Source organism: Somniosus microcephalus, chromosome 26, assembly GCF_052327205.1.
Source record: "Somniosus microcephalus isolate GS21.2 chromosome 26, FLI_Smic_1.0, whole genome shotgun sequence".
Lineage (NCBI taxonomy): Eukaryota > Metazoa > Chordata > Chondrichthyes > Squaliformes > Somniosidae > Somniosus > Somniosus microcephalus.
The window spans coordinates 6,181,324-6,194,138 of record NC_141012.1 but is presented as its reverse complement, the minus strand read 5'-3'; the positions used below and the strand labels follow the sequence as shown (position 1 = coordinate 6,194,138).

General features: G+C 44.1%; 1 protein-coding gene across 2 annotated transcripts in view; it reads left to right on the top strand.

Annotated features, from left to right (window-relative positions):
* Positions 1-12,815, top strand: part of sorl1 (sortilin-related receptor, L(DLR class) A repeats containing) — a 238,369-nt gene that overhangs the window by 103,126 nt on the left and 122,428 nt on the right. For both annotated transcript variants that reach the window (XM_085967698.1, XM_085967697.1), the window contains exons 7-10: positions 2,088-2,189; positions 3,605-3,774; positions 11,271-11,463; positions 12,438-12,555. In XM_085967698.1, coding sequence (XP_085823824.1) covers positions 2,088-2,189; positions 3,605-3,774; positions 11,271-11,463; positions 12,438-12,555 — 583 coding nt within the window. The remainder of the gene's footprint in view (positions 1-2,087; positions 2,190-3,604; positions 3,775-11,270; positions 11,464-12,437; positions 12,556-12,815) is intronic.

The window sequence follows — 12,815 nt, the reverse complement described above, 5'->3', positions numbered from 1 at the left end:
CAAAGAAAGAACAAACTTGCATTTATATAGCACCTTTCATGCCTCAGGACATCCCAAAGCGCTGCATGGCCAATGATGTACTTTTGAAATGTGCTTGTGTCTCTGGAGTGGGGTTTGAACTGCAATCTTCTTACTCAGAGGCATAAGGCGATTTTAGATACTTTTATTAAGGCTGTTGTAAATGTGGGTGGGGGGCGGAAGAAAGGAGAATAATTTTATTTACAGCTATTGTCGCTTCTGGATTCTGTGTTAACTGCTTGAACTCTGTGAAATGTTTAGATCTTGATTTGGAAGTAACATGGATATTACACAATTTCATATAGTACCTAAAGGGATGGTGGCACTGTGGAAAAATAATAATATACCCAGCTACGTGATTTACAAAATGACCAATCCGGGCACATCCTGTTGTGGGACAGGCAGTAAGTGGGGAGTCCAATCTCCTGTTTTGCATGTGTCTCATTCCAAAAGCACCACTGGATTTGAATGATACAAACCAGATGGGAGCTTTAACTGCCTGCTCGTGTTAATTTGTGGGTTTTAATTGAACAGTGGCTGTAAATTATGGAATCCAGATGAAATTTATAGCGCTAGTGTAAATGGACACTCTCACTGGATTTTAGTAAAGAAAATTGATTAACCAGAATTGGGCTAGCTGATCCAGTGCCCAAAGCAAGCTGGTCAAATCTACTCCATTTCAGATCTCACTGGCTGTCGACCATATGGTTGGGTTGCAACATACTTCATGTCTCAAAGCAGATTCATGTTTCAAAGCAACTTATTTTTTTGTTAGGAAGGAAGTATGAGGTGCAAGAAGCTTTATTGTGAAATCTCAAATTACGTTGTTGTTAACGTAATAAAAATGAGCTTTATTGGGAAATCAAGCCAGTGCTTCGGAAGAGGTGCTGATTGCTTCATCTGGTTTGTGTGTTGTTAGAGTGCCACCTGGTGGTTTATTTGCACAATTAATTTCTACTTTGGGATATTTTGTTAAAACCAGTTTATTGTGGGCGCTCAATCTCCGACAGATTGCTTATCAACGACGCCACATGTTTGACTACTTAATTTTGTGAGTAATCTTGCCATACTTGATCTGCTTTAAGGGGGAAATTGCTTGGTAAAATATTATCCAAGGCGCTTCATCGGGTTTGCAAAATAGGGAATGTGGTGCAATTATGCCCTCACATCACCAGTAGTGTCTAACCGTAACATTTTAATTAAAAATTTAATAAAATGTAAACTGGATTATTAAAGTTCATGCTGCTGCAAGGTTCTCTTTACCTCCCTCAGTCTTCCCCACCTACCAGCTCTGGCTGGGCTATGTATAGGCTGTCCGTGGACACGATAAGAAGAAGCTACAAGGTTTTAAAACCTGACCACAGCTTCCAGATTTACTTGGTCTTCTCTAGTATTTTCAACTTTGGTGTCCTCTGCTGTGGGCGATTGCTCTTGAATTAGATTTCTCTATAAAGGAAAAAAGCAGCAAATACTGTATAATGCAGTGCACATTTTCCCCAAGGGGTCAATGTGACGTACAAGGAAAGGAGACTTCGGGGCAGACTGCTTAAGAATCTGAAGCCACCCACAAAGGCTGTCCAAACTACAGCTTGTGTGCCACAGGAGGCCCCCGTCCCTGGCAATCTGGCCCACAAGGCCCAGGCAACTTCGACCTTTGTGCTTATTTCTTTCTTGTTGGTTTGTCCTGTTTGAAATTTGTTTGACCTGGAAATCTGTTGCCAACGCTCATTGGCGGAATACTTCTCAAATCAGAACACCAAGAAGTGTTAGTATTAGCTACCTGAGATGTGTGCAATTAATGGCAACACGGATTAAAACTTTCCATGTGGCCCCTGAGCTTCCATAGTATGCTCCTAAGCAGCTTGGATACTCCTTCTCAAATGACATTATACATCCAGTTTCAATACAGCTATCAGAAGTTTTATTTTCCAAGAGACTTTTTTCTGAGCGATGAGAATGAAATTGTGTAAGGAGGAAATGTGGCTGTAGGGATAGTCCAGTCCCTCTTTAAAGGGGAAAGTGTCTGTTCACTTGCAGCTCTTGTCGAAACTCATTTTATTTCTTTGTAGCATCTTCTAGGGAGCAGTGACCCGATAACGGTACAGTTGTGGGTCTCCTATAATCGGAAGCCCATGAAACGAGCCCATTTCCTCACAAGACATCGAATACTGGTGAGTGTCTATAAATATGAACATTAAAAGCCTAAATTGTCTATCGAATGAATGTACATCCTTTTGCTAAAGTCTCTCAGACTGGAGAAATCCAATTGCCTGAAAACCTAAAGCTTTGCTAGAACTACAAGATTAGATGCCTGACTCTGGGCAGCTGGGTGGATATGACTCTGACACATGTTAGTACACCAATGCCCTGTGCTACTGGGTAACATTTTCTTCATGGCAGCGTGTTCAGTACAACTCAAAGATGTGGCATACTGCCTGATGTGATTTAGAAGTGCAGTTAGACAATTGAGCCACTAGCCCAACAACATTTTTTAACTCAAGCTATTAAAATGATGAATGAGCTGTCCAACTGAGCACGATTGTTTGAATAAAGTAGTGGAGTTACATTCTCTGGTTGTATTTCCACTTTTTCTCATCTCGCTTTCTTCCTTCCATTCACGCACCTCTACCTGTGCTTATCTACATGCAAGCAGCTGGAGCCATCTTTCCTTCTCTGCTCTTCTCCATCCCTTGGGGGACCAATCTGACCCCAGCACTCTAACCTGCTATTGTATATTGCTGGCAATAAACACAAGGGGCCAGAAATTCAGTGGGCTTTGCGCCCAGTTACCGCCCAAAGAGGGCTTCTGCGCCAGTAGAGGAGTTTGCGCTGATATTCAGCGCTGCGGTAATGGCGGCGGTAGCCGGTAGCGCTGCGCCGGCACCGATGACGTCATCGGTGTGCGCAGTGCCCCGGTTCCGCCCCGCTACCGGCCCGACCCCCATATTTAGTTGCGGCCGCCTCTTCCGCAGCGGCCGCAAACAACGATGTGAAGACCGGGCCGTGCTGCAGCCTTAGTGGCGCTAGTTAAGGCGGAGGTGCGGCCGGCCGCTTTTTCGGCGGCCGCCTGCCCGCACCTCCTTCCCTGGCCTCCTCCACCCCCCCCCCCCCGCGGCATTGCCGGCTGCTTTCCGGGAGCCCGGCACTTCTCCGTGGTGCCGGGCTCATTTGCCGGCACTAGCGAGCGGCGATCTCCGAGTTGCAGGCACCTCCCCCTTAAGAGAAGGAGGAGGCCTGCAGTACCGCAGCCTGCCGCTCCGCAGCGGGTGGCGCTGCGGCACCTACAGCGCTGAAATTCAGTTTCAGCGCCCCAAGCGGGGGCGGGCACACCCTGGAATAGCGCCCAGTTCCGACTTGGGGCGCAAAAACTGAATTTCTGACGGGCGCAACTGGCTCCGCGTGCAGCGCTAACTTTTGGGCGCTAGCCAGCTGGCGGGGCCAAAGTGAATTTCTAGCCCAAAGTGTTTCTATTTTAAGTAAAGTTTGTGTTAATGCAGTATAAATTAAAAAAATATAAATGCTATCTTGTATTTTAAGTTGGTATGTGAAAACATTTGATGTAACTTTTCTTTTACACATTATTCAGGAGTATTATGTAGCTGATGCGTCAGAAGACCAAGTGTTTGTTTGTGTCAATGTCAACAGTAATGTGACCAACCTCTATATCTCTGAAGCAGAGGGCCTGAAATTTTCCCTTTCTCTGGAAAATGTACTGTATTACAGTCCAGGAAGTGCAGGAAGTACATCTCTTGTGCGGTAGGTATATGAACCTTGTGGTGCTTGAAAGACACAAACCAAAATGTTCTATTATATAAAATAACAACAGCAAATGCTGGAAACACTCAACAGACCAGGCAGCATCTGTGGAGAGAGAAACAGCGTTAACGTTTCAGGTCTGTGACGAAGGGTTTCCAGCATCTGCATAATTTTGCTATTCTATTATAATTGCTGTCAGCGAAATTAGTATATTTACTTGTTGGGTATCTCCCATGTGCTCGAGTTTGCAACCACCCAATCTGACAGACAAGCACAGGTTAAGCGAAAAGTAACATTTTCTTCATTTTGCCCGAGCAACATACCTTCCTCTTATGAGAACATAAGAGATAGGAGCAGGAGTCGGTCATTCGGCCCCTCGAGCCTGCTCCGCCATTCAATATTATGGCTGATCTTCGACCTCGTCTCCACTTTCTCGCCCGATCCCCAGATCCTAGACTCCAAAAATCTATTGATCTCGGCCTTGACTATACTCAACGACTCAGCACTACTCTTGCTCCAAGGCATGACCTTTCCATTTCCCAGACTTCGTATTGGTTGTCCGATTCATGCTGGATTGCTTCACGCTGTGGACCTGTGCCCATAAACAAAGGCCTGGGTTCAGACTGCCCAAATTCCCTTCCTTCCTTCGCACCCACCCCCCATATTTGAAGAGATTATATGCTATTGTTCTTGTCCGGATTCTAACCTGGGACCCAGAGTATTCCTACTCCTTGTACACCACTCTATCCCCACATCTGTCGTCCTCTACGAATCTTCAGTTAACCTTCCACTGTATCCACAGTTGCCCTGCTGTAATTGTGCAGTGTGTTTTCCAGTAATTTTGGAATATTAACCAATTAACCTTGATTTCCAATGATTAATTTTTTATACTTCAGAAATCCCTCAAATTATTATTGTGAACCATGCATATAGAGCCAGCTGTCAGCAGGAAGATGTGTGATGCCCACTTGAAAATGTAGTTGCTAAAATATTAACAATCAAATGCTTGCGGTTTCTTTGTGTGCAATTTTAACTGAGTGACTATCCTATACTTTCGATGAGTTACGCCTGTTAAAATAGCAAAGAAGTTTCATATTCTAATATTTGAACAGCCTGCTTTCAAGGCAATAGAATTATGAATTAGTTCAGTGCAACATTGAGTGAATTACGATACAGGAGTGTTGTGTCTCTTGTAGGTGACCTTTGCACCAACACATACAAACCCCACAATGCACTTCAAACGTTGGTTTAGCAAACCTGGTTGAATACTGTTTGTATACTTTAGTTCCGTTAAATGCTGCCAACATAATTACTTTATCTAATGTCACTCAGATAGTTAGCAGAAAACCTAAAATTCAGACCCAACTTTTGAGGAATATTTCTCCAGTAGTAAGAATATGATGGCGCTGCAACTGGTGGATTATGGTGGATTTTACACAAGGCGTCACCCTTGGTCCAGTGGTAGCACACTCGCCTCTGAGAAGGTTTTGTTTTGAAGCCCCACTCCAGAGACTTGAGCACATAATCTCTGCTGACCCATCAGTGCTGCACTGTCGCTGTCTTTTGGCTATGGAGTTAAACTGAGGACCCATCATCCCCCCCCTCAGGTGGCTGTAGAAGATCCCATAACATGATTCGAAGAAGAGCAAGGGAGTTCTCCCGGCTGCCTAGCCAACATGTATCCCTCTACCATCATCAGTAAAACAGATTATCTGGCTCTTCATTTCATTTCTTTTTGTGGGATCTTGCAGTGTGCAAATTTGCAGTTGCGTTTCCCTGCATTACACCAGTGACTACACTTCAAAAGTACTCCATTGGCTGTCGAGCACTTTGGCATGTCCTGAGGTTGTGAAAGGTGATGCATTCTCTTTCAATTTGGCTAATGTTTATTCCAACTTCGAAGCTGATTAATGAGTGACTTGAGTTTAGAAACCAAGTGTGGTAAAATCCATTTGGTAAAGTGGAATAGATTAGCCCAGTTTAGATTTTGCACTTTGTTTTTTGACCTGGATCCCAACTCCAGATTTGTGGGTGAAACTCGCTGCGCAATATTAAAGGAGATTTAAAGCAAATAGGTTTAAGTCTTGGTTAAAATAGCAGTCCAAAGAATTTCACACAATCCCACTAAACATTCATACACTAATGGTACACAGATTTAATTTCATCCTGTTGGCTTCTTGCGTGGAATTTCTTATGAAGTTTTGGATTTTTGACTGTAACTCATATATAATTCAGAGAGCTGAAAGCATAATTGCTTTAATGAAGAAAATTGCAAAGCTGGAAATGTGAAAGGGCCACACACTAGCCGTGTAGAGAATTCTTTGAAAGTCAGTGAGTTAATTGGCCTGACCAAGTTATCTGAGGGAAGTAGACAGTGGATTTGGAGTGCTTGTCGAAGGGAAAGAAATGGATCAAGGAGCCAGTAAACATTCTCTGACATCTGGCAGCTAGTTTGAGAGCAGCAGAGGAAATTCTCCACAGTTAGGGACCCTTGCATCGTGCAAGAGCAATGAGTAATGGGAAAATTAATTGAACAAAATGCAACTTGAATCTGTGTTCTGGTGCACTGCAGGAGTTTGTTAGAAAGATGAAATGTAGTAAAACAAGATTATATTGCTGTGGGTGATGGTTGGATTCTGTACTGATTGATAGTTAATTGGCAATCTGACACTGACTTTGTATCTCAGCAAATGGAATGGAAAATAGTCATAAGGATTGAAGAGACTTTTGTAGGTTATTGTGGAATTGGCAGATTCTGATCAAGTAAAACATCAGTTTAAATTTATGGTTGACCTAGAACATCCCATGTCCATTTTTTGGCCATGTTTACCCCTCCTGCAGGCATTGGCTTCTGCTGAGTATGGTCCTGCAAATGCCGACTACTCGCCGATACGTGACAAGGCGGCCGTTCCTCACTTGAATCCTCAATGAATATTGGGTTGCTGCTCTAATGTGGAGAGCATTGCCCCTGCCCTCGCCCCATGTCTACACAAGCACACTTGTAACAGGGGCATCTGGATAATGATTGGGGACTTTAGCTTTTATATTTTCCCTTTCCTTCAACCTAGGAGCAATTCTAGTACCCCTGCTCTGCAGTGGCTGAGATTAGCTCATTGAACCTGGAGGACTGTATGATTATATAGAATTGCGTAGAATGTACAGCACAGAAAGACCCCATTCGGCCCAACAGGTCCGTGCCGGTGTTTATGCTCCACACAAGCCTCCTCCCACCCCTCTTCATCTCATCAGCATATCCTTCTATTCCTTTCTCCCTCCTGTGCATATCTAGCTTCCCCTTAAATGCATCTATGCCATTCGCCTCAACCACTCATTGTAGTGAGTTCCACATTCTCTGGGTAAAGAAGTTTCTCCTGAATTCCCTATTAGATTTATTAGTGACTATCTTCTATTTATGGCCCCCAGTTCTGGTCTCCCCCACGAGTAGAAACATCTTCTCTATGTCTACCCTATCAAACCCTTTCATAATCTTAAAGACCTCCATCAGGTCACCCCTCAGTCTTCTCTTCAAGAGAAAAGAGCCCCAACCACTCAATCTTTCCTGATAAGCATATCCTCTTAGTTCTGGTATCATCTTTGTAAATCTTTTTGCACCTTCTCCAGTGTCTCTATTGCCGCCTTATAATATGGAGACCAGAACTGTACACAGTACTCCAAATGTGTTTTTAAAAATTCATTCATGGGATATGGGCGTCGCTGGCAAGGCCAGCATTTATTGCCCATCCCTAATTGCCCTTGAGAAGGTGGTGGTGAGCCGCCGCCTTGAACCGCTGCAGTCCGTGTGGTGAAGGTGCTCCCACAGTGCTGTTAGGGAGGGAGTTCCAGGATTCTGACCCAGCGACGATGAAGGATCGGCGATATATTTCCAGGTCAGGATGGTGTGTGACTTGGAGGGGAACTTGGAGGTGGTGGTGTTCCCATGCGCCTGCTGCCCTTGTCCTTCTAGGTGGAAGAGGGTTTGGGAGGTGCTGCCGAAGAAGCCTTGGCGAGTTGCTGCAGTGCATATTGTACACAATGCAGCCACGGTCTGCCGGTGGTGGAGGTAGTGAATGTTTAAGGTGGTGGATGGGGTGCCAATCAAGTGGGCTGCTTTGTCCTGGATGGTGTTGAGCTTCTTTAGTGTTGTTGGAGCTGCACTCATCCAGGCAAGTGGAGAGTATTCCATCACACTCCTTACTGTGCCTTGTAGATAGTGGAATCAAGGTTTATACAAGTTTAACCTAACCTCTGCTTTTCAATTCTATCCCTCTAGAAAGAACCCCAGTGCTTTGTTTTTTTTAATGGCCTTATTAACCTGCGTCTCTACTTTTAGTGATTTGTGTATCTGTACCCCTAGATCCCTCTGTTCCTGTACCCCATTTAGACTCTTATTTTCCAAGGAGTATGTGGCCTCCTTATTCCTCCTACCAAAGTCCCCTTTGTCTATCAAAGTTGAAAACTGCCCACTTAGCTCTAAGTAGACCATGTTAAAATGTGCTCTTGATCTTGTTCCATATCCAAGCATAATTTTTTTTTGACAAGCTGGGTTTGGAGTTCATTTGGATCCTGATGTACTTGCTGCAACTAAGTACACTATAGGTCCCATAAGAGCCTTGGCAGACCTATTTTAATAGTGAGGCACCAATTGAGCAAATAGTAAAGATGTATGTTTTATTGATGGGTTCAGATTTGCTAAAGCCAATGAACAGAGTCAAATGGCCCACGTTCGGTCCGTTCACTTTCAGATGGTTCATTGTGCACTGCTCCCCAGCCAAGGCATTTTCAAAATCTTGAAGTAAAATCTGCTTTATTTATGTAATGCAGCTACAGCGTGTGAAGCGGCAGGGGAATAGTCATTGTGATAGAGAGCTGTGGATTACTGCAAGATGTTATCATGCCATTTATTTACACAAAGCCCCCTTTGTCCACCAAAGTTGAAAGCTGCCCACTTAGCTCTAACTAGACCATGTTAAAATGTGCGCTTGATCTTGTTCCATAGTTTATGTATCCTAAAGAAAGGGAGGTTTTAATGCAATGCTGTTAACATCAGGTACTTTGCCAGTATATTTATTTTGGTTACTTTGAACAGATTGAAATTGGCCAGAGATTAAGTTCCCCTTAGGCACACACGTGGAATATGGCACGGTCTCAATGTGACCTTGCAAAACAGTCTTTGCCAGTTTTTTACTGAAAGTGTTTGTAATCTGTATTAAGTCAACAACAAAAACAACAACTTGTGTTTATATAGCACCTTTGACGTAGTAAAACGTCCCAAGGCGCTTCACAGGAGCGTTATTGGACAAAATCACAGTGGCTCAATGGCATTAAAGGAGCAAGACAATTATTCCAATTCTATATCAAAGAGTAAAACAAAACCTAAGCAGAATTATTTGACTGTCAAACGAGATGCTACCTAAGAACATAAGCATTAAGAGCAGGAATTGGCCATACGGCCCTTCGAGCCTGCTCCTCCATTCAATAAGATCATGGCTGATCTTCGACCTCAACTCCACTTTCCACCCGATCCCCATATCCCTCGATTCCCCTAGAGTCCACAAAAATCTATCAATCTCAGTCTTGAATATACTCAAAGACTCAGCATCCAGTCTTTTCGGGTAGAGAATTCCAAAGATTCACAACCCTCTGAGTGAAGAAATTCCTCCTCATCTCAGTCTTAAATGGCCGACCCCTTATCCTGCGATAATACCCCCTGGTTCTAGACTCTCCAGCCAGGGGGAAACAACCTCTCGGCGTCTACCCTGTCAATCCCCCTCAGAGTCTTATATGTTTCAATGAGATCACCTCTCATTCTTCTAAACTCCAGAGAGTATAGGCCCATCTACTCAATCTCTTAGGACAACCCTCACATCCCAGGGATCAATTTAGTGAACCTTCATTGCACCGCCTCTAAGGCATGTATGTCCTTTCTCAGGTAAGGAGATCATGCTAAACCGAGGTCCTGCCTGACTGTTCAAGTGGCTATTAAGACTGTAGTGGGAATATGAAATTAGATGTGCTGAAGGGTCGTCTTCATCCAAACCTCTTCACAAGATAATTATGGATGAGAAAAGCCATTCAGCCCATCTTAGTTCATCCATCCAGGAAAACCCAACAACAGCAACTTGTATTTATATAGTGCCTTTAACATAGAAAAATGTCCCAAGGCGCTTCAGAGGTGTGATCAGACAAAATTGGACACTACGCCAAGGAGGAGATACGAGGTAGGGTGACCAAAAGCATGGTTAAATGGGTTGGTTTTAAGGAGGAGGGAGATGGAGAGCAGGCAGGGTTTAGGGAAAGAATTTGAGCACCAGGCCCAGGATGAAGCCATGCCCAATGGTGGGACGAAGGGAGGTGGTGCACAAAAGGCCAAAGTCGGAGGAATGGAGAGTTCAGGGAGCGTTGTAGGGCTGGAAGAGGTTAGAGATAAGAGAGGGGTGAGACCCTGAAGGACTTTAACATGAGGATAAGATTTTTAAATTGGAGTTGGGGGGATTGGGAGCCAATGTAGGTAAGCAAGGGCAGGGGTAATAGGCGTGAGGAACCTGGTGCAGGGTCGGATATGGGCAGAAGAGTTTTGGATGAGCTGAAGTTTAGAGTGTGGGGATGAGAAACCACCCAGGAGAGCATTGGGCTAGTTGGATCTGGAGGTGACAAAGGCATGTTTGAGGGTTATAGCGGAAGATGGGCTGAAGTAGCCGCAGAGATGGCAATATTATGGAGGTTGAAGTAGACGGTCTTTGTGATGGAGAGGATATGCGGTCGGTTGCTGGGCTCTAGGTCAAATAGTTACCCTTGTTGTAGCATCTAATTTTAAAAAAGATGATTCCAGGGTTTCCACCTTCACTGCTCTATCTATCTGAAAATCTATCCCATGACCTTTTATGTAAAGACGAACCTCCTGATATCAGTTCTAATTTTTTTTTCCTTTTTATTAATTTGAATCTGTGTCTCTCTGTCCTAGTCACATCATTTAATTTAAAATGATATTAAGATTTACCCTTTTCCATTCCCATGACTCTTGTATAATTCAAATGATCTCTTGTACATATTTTTCTTTTCAAAATTAAAGGTAGCTGAAATTAATGTCGTTACACTCTTGCTTCTCTTCCCTCCCCCCCCCCCCCCCTTCCCATCCCATCTCAAAACTCAATTTTAACTGGGTATTGGTTGAATTTTATAAGCAGTGTTGCACCTTCAGCTTCTGCTTGTGGTTTGAGGCTATCTAATGTTGAAAGTGCCAATGACCATTTTCACATTTTGGACCTGCTGCAAAGTGGTGAGCCCGTAACTTCAGTACCCCCCTCCTCCTCGCCCCCTTTGTCATTTTGCTCGATTCTCTGCCTACAATGTTTGGGTTGGTGATGTTTTTGGCGTAGCTTTGTATCATTCTTGGACAAAAGATTTACTGAGATGTGTAGTGATATCCCAGTGATGCACAAAGGAAAACTCCACTGCCTTCCAAGGAACTTGATTTTATTTTTTCTTAAAATTCTCAGGTACTTTGCAAACGAGCCATTTGCCGATATTCATCGTGTAGAAGGATTGCGGGGAGTCTACATTGCTACCCAGATGAATGGGTCTTACACTGAGGAGAACATGAGATCAGTGATAACATTTGATAAGGGCGGAACCTGGGAACTGTTGCAGGCACCAACCTTTGGCAGTGATGGTGTTAAACTCAACTGTAAGGTAAGGATGGTAAAGTCTGGAACAGCTGATCTATCCTATTAGATTATTAAAAGCTGAACAAATTGCAGATATAATACTCCATTTTAAAAATTGCACTATCTTTTAGGATACTGGGTTGTAGTTGTCTTCCCCCCCCCCCCCCCCCCAATCTTACCCTTACGGGGCATGACAGGGTTAATGCTGAGAAAATGTTTCCCCTGGCTGGGGAATCTAGAACACTGGGGTCACAGTCTCAGAATAAGGGGTCAGCCATTTAGGGCTGAGATGAGGAGAAATTTCTTCACTCAGAGGGTGGTGAATCTTTGGAATTCTCTACCCCAGAGGGCTGTGGATGCTCAGTCGTTGAGTATATTTAACACAGAGGTCGATAATTTTTTGGGAACTAAGGGATATGGGGATAGTGCGGGAAGGTGGAGTTGAGGTAGAAGATCAGCCACGATCTTGTTGAATGGCGGAGCAGGCTCGAGGGGCCGAATGGCCGACTCCAGCTCCTATTTCTTATGTTCTTATCTCTCCTTAAGCTGCAACGTTGTTGCTGGGAATATGGTTCCGTCAATGCTGGTTTCTTTCCACCTCACCCAAGTTGCCTAGTTTGTGAATGATGGCCTGTTATTAGAGATTCAGGGTGGTTGGGCGGGGGGGGCGGCGGTGGTAGGGGGAGAATCATAAAGCTGAATCTCTAACATATGCATTTTATAGCTTGTCAATGGATAGCTATCAGGAGCTGACTTTTTAAAATTTCCTCCTGCTCCCAAACCCAGAGGTGCTCAGACCCTATTGCTGTCTCGACAGATTAGCAAACTTAGCTGGATTGGACCTGGAAACCCCCGCTCTGTGTGGCTCAGTTACTTGCTACCATTGGCAACTTGGCCAATGGGGACCCAGGGACTTGACATTTTGAACTTAATGGTAAAGTTTTTTTTTAACTAGAGGTTGAGGTTACCGGAAGATTTTTTTTTTTTTTCTTTTTGCAGTTTGACAAAGGTTGCTCGCTCCACCTGGCACAGCGTTACAGCCAGCTGCTGAACTTCCAGTCTCGCAGAATGCCCATCCTTTCCAAAGAGTCGGCACCAGGCCTCATTATTGCTACAGGTGATGCTTTTTGTTTTCCAAAAGAAACCTAGTAAATAACTTTTTATTTAGTACTGCGCTTCCTCTGCAGTTTTATAAATTCAGTTACACTACCATCCGCCATTTGAAACCATTTCCATTCACGCTAATGGAAAACCATCACCCAACTTGAGATCAACCATTTTCAAGCCATAGTAATGTTAGTTCAGTAGTCATTTAGACAGCGGGGCAGATTTTCCTTTTCTTGTGCCTGCGACTAATGGATTGCCCGGCCCAACTGA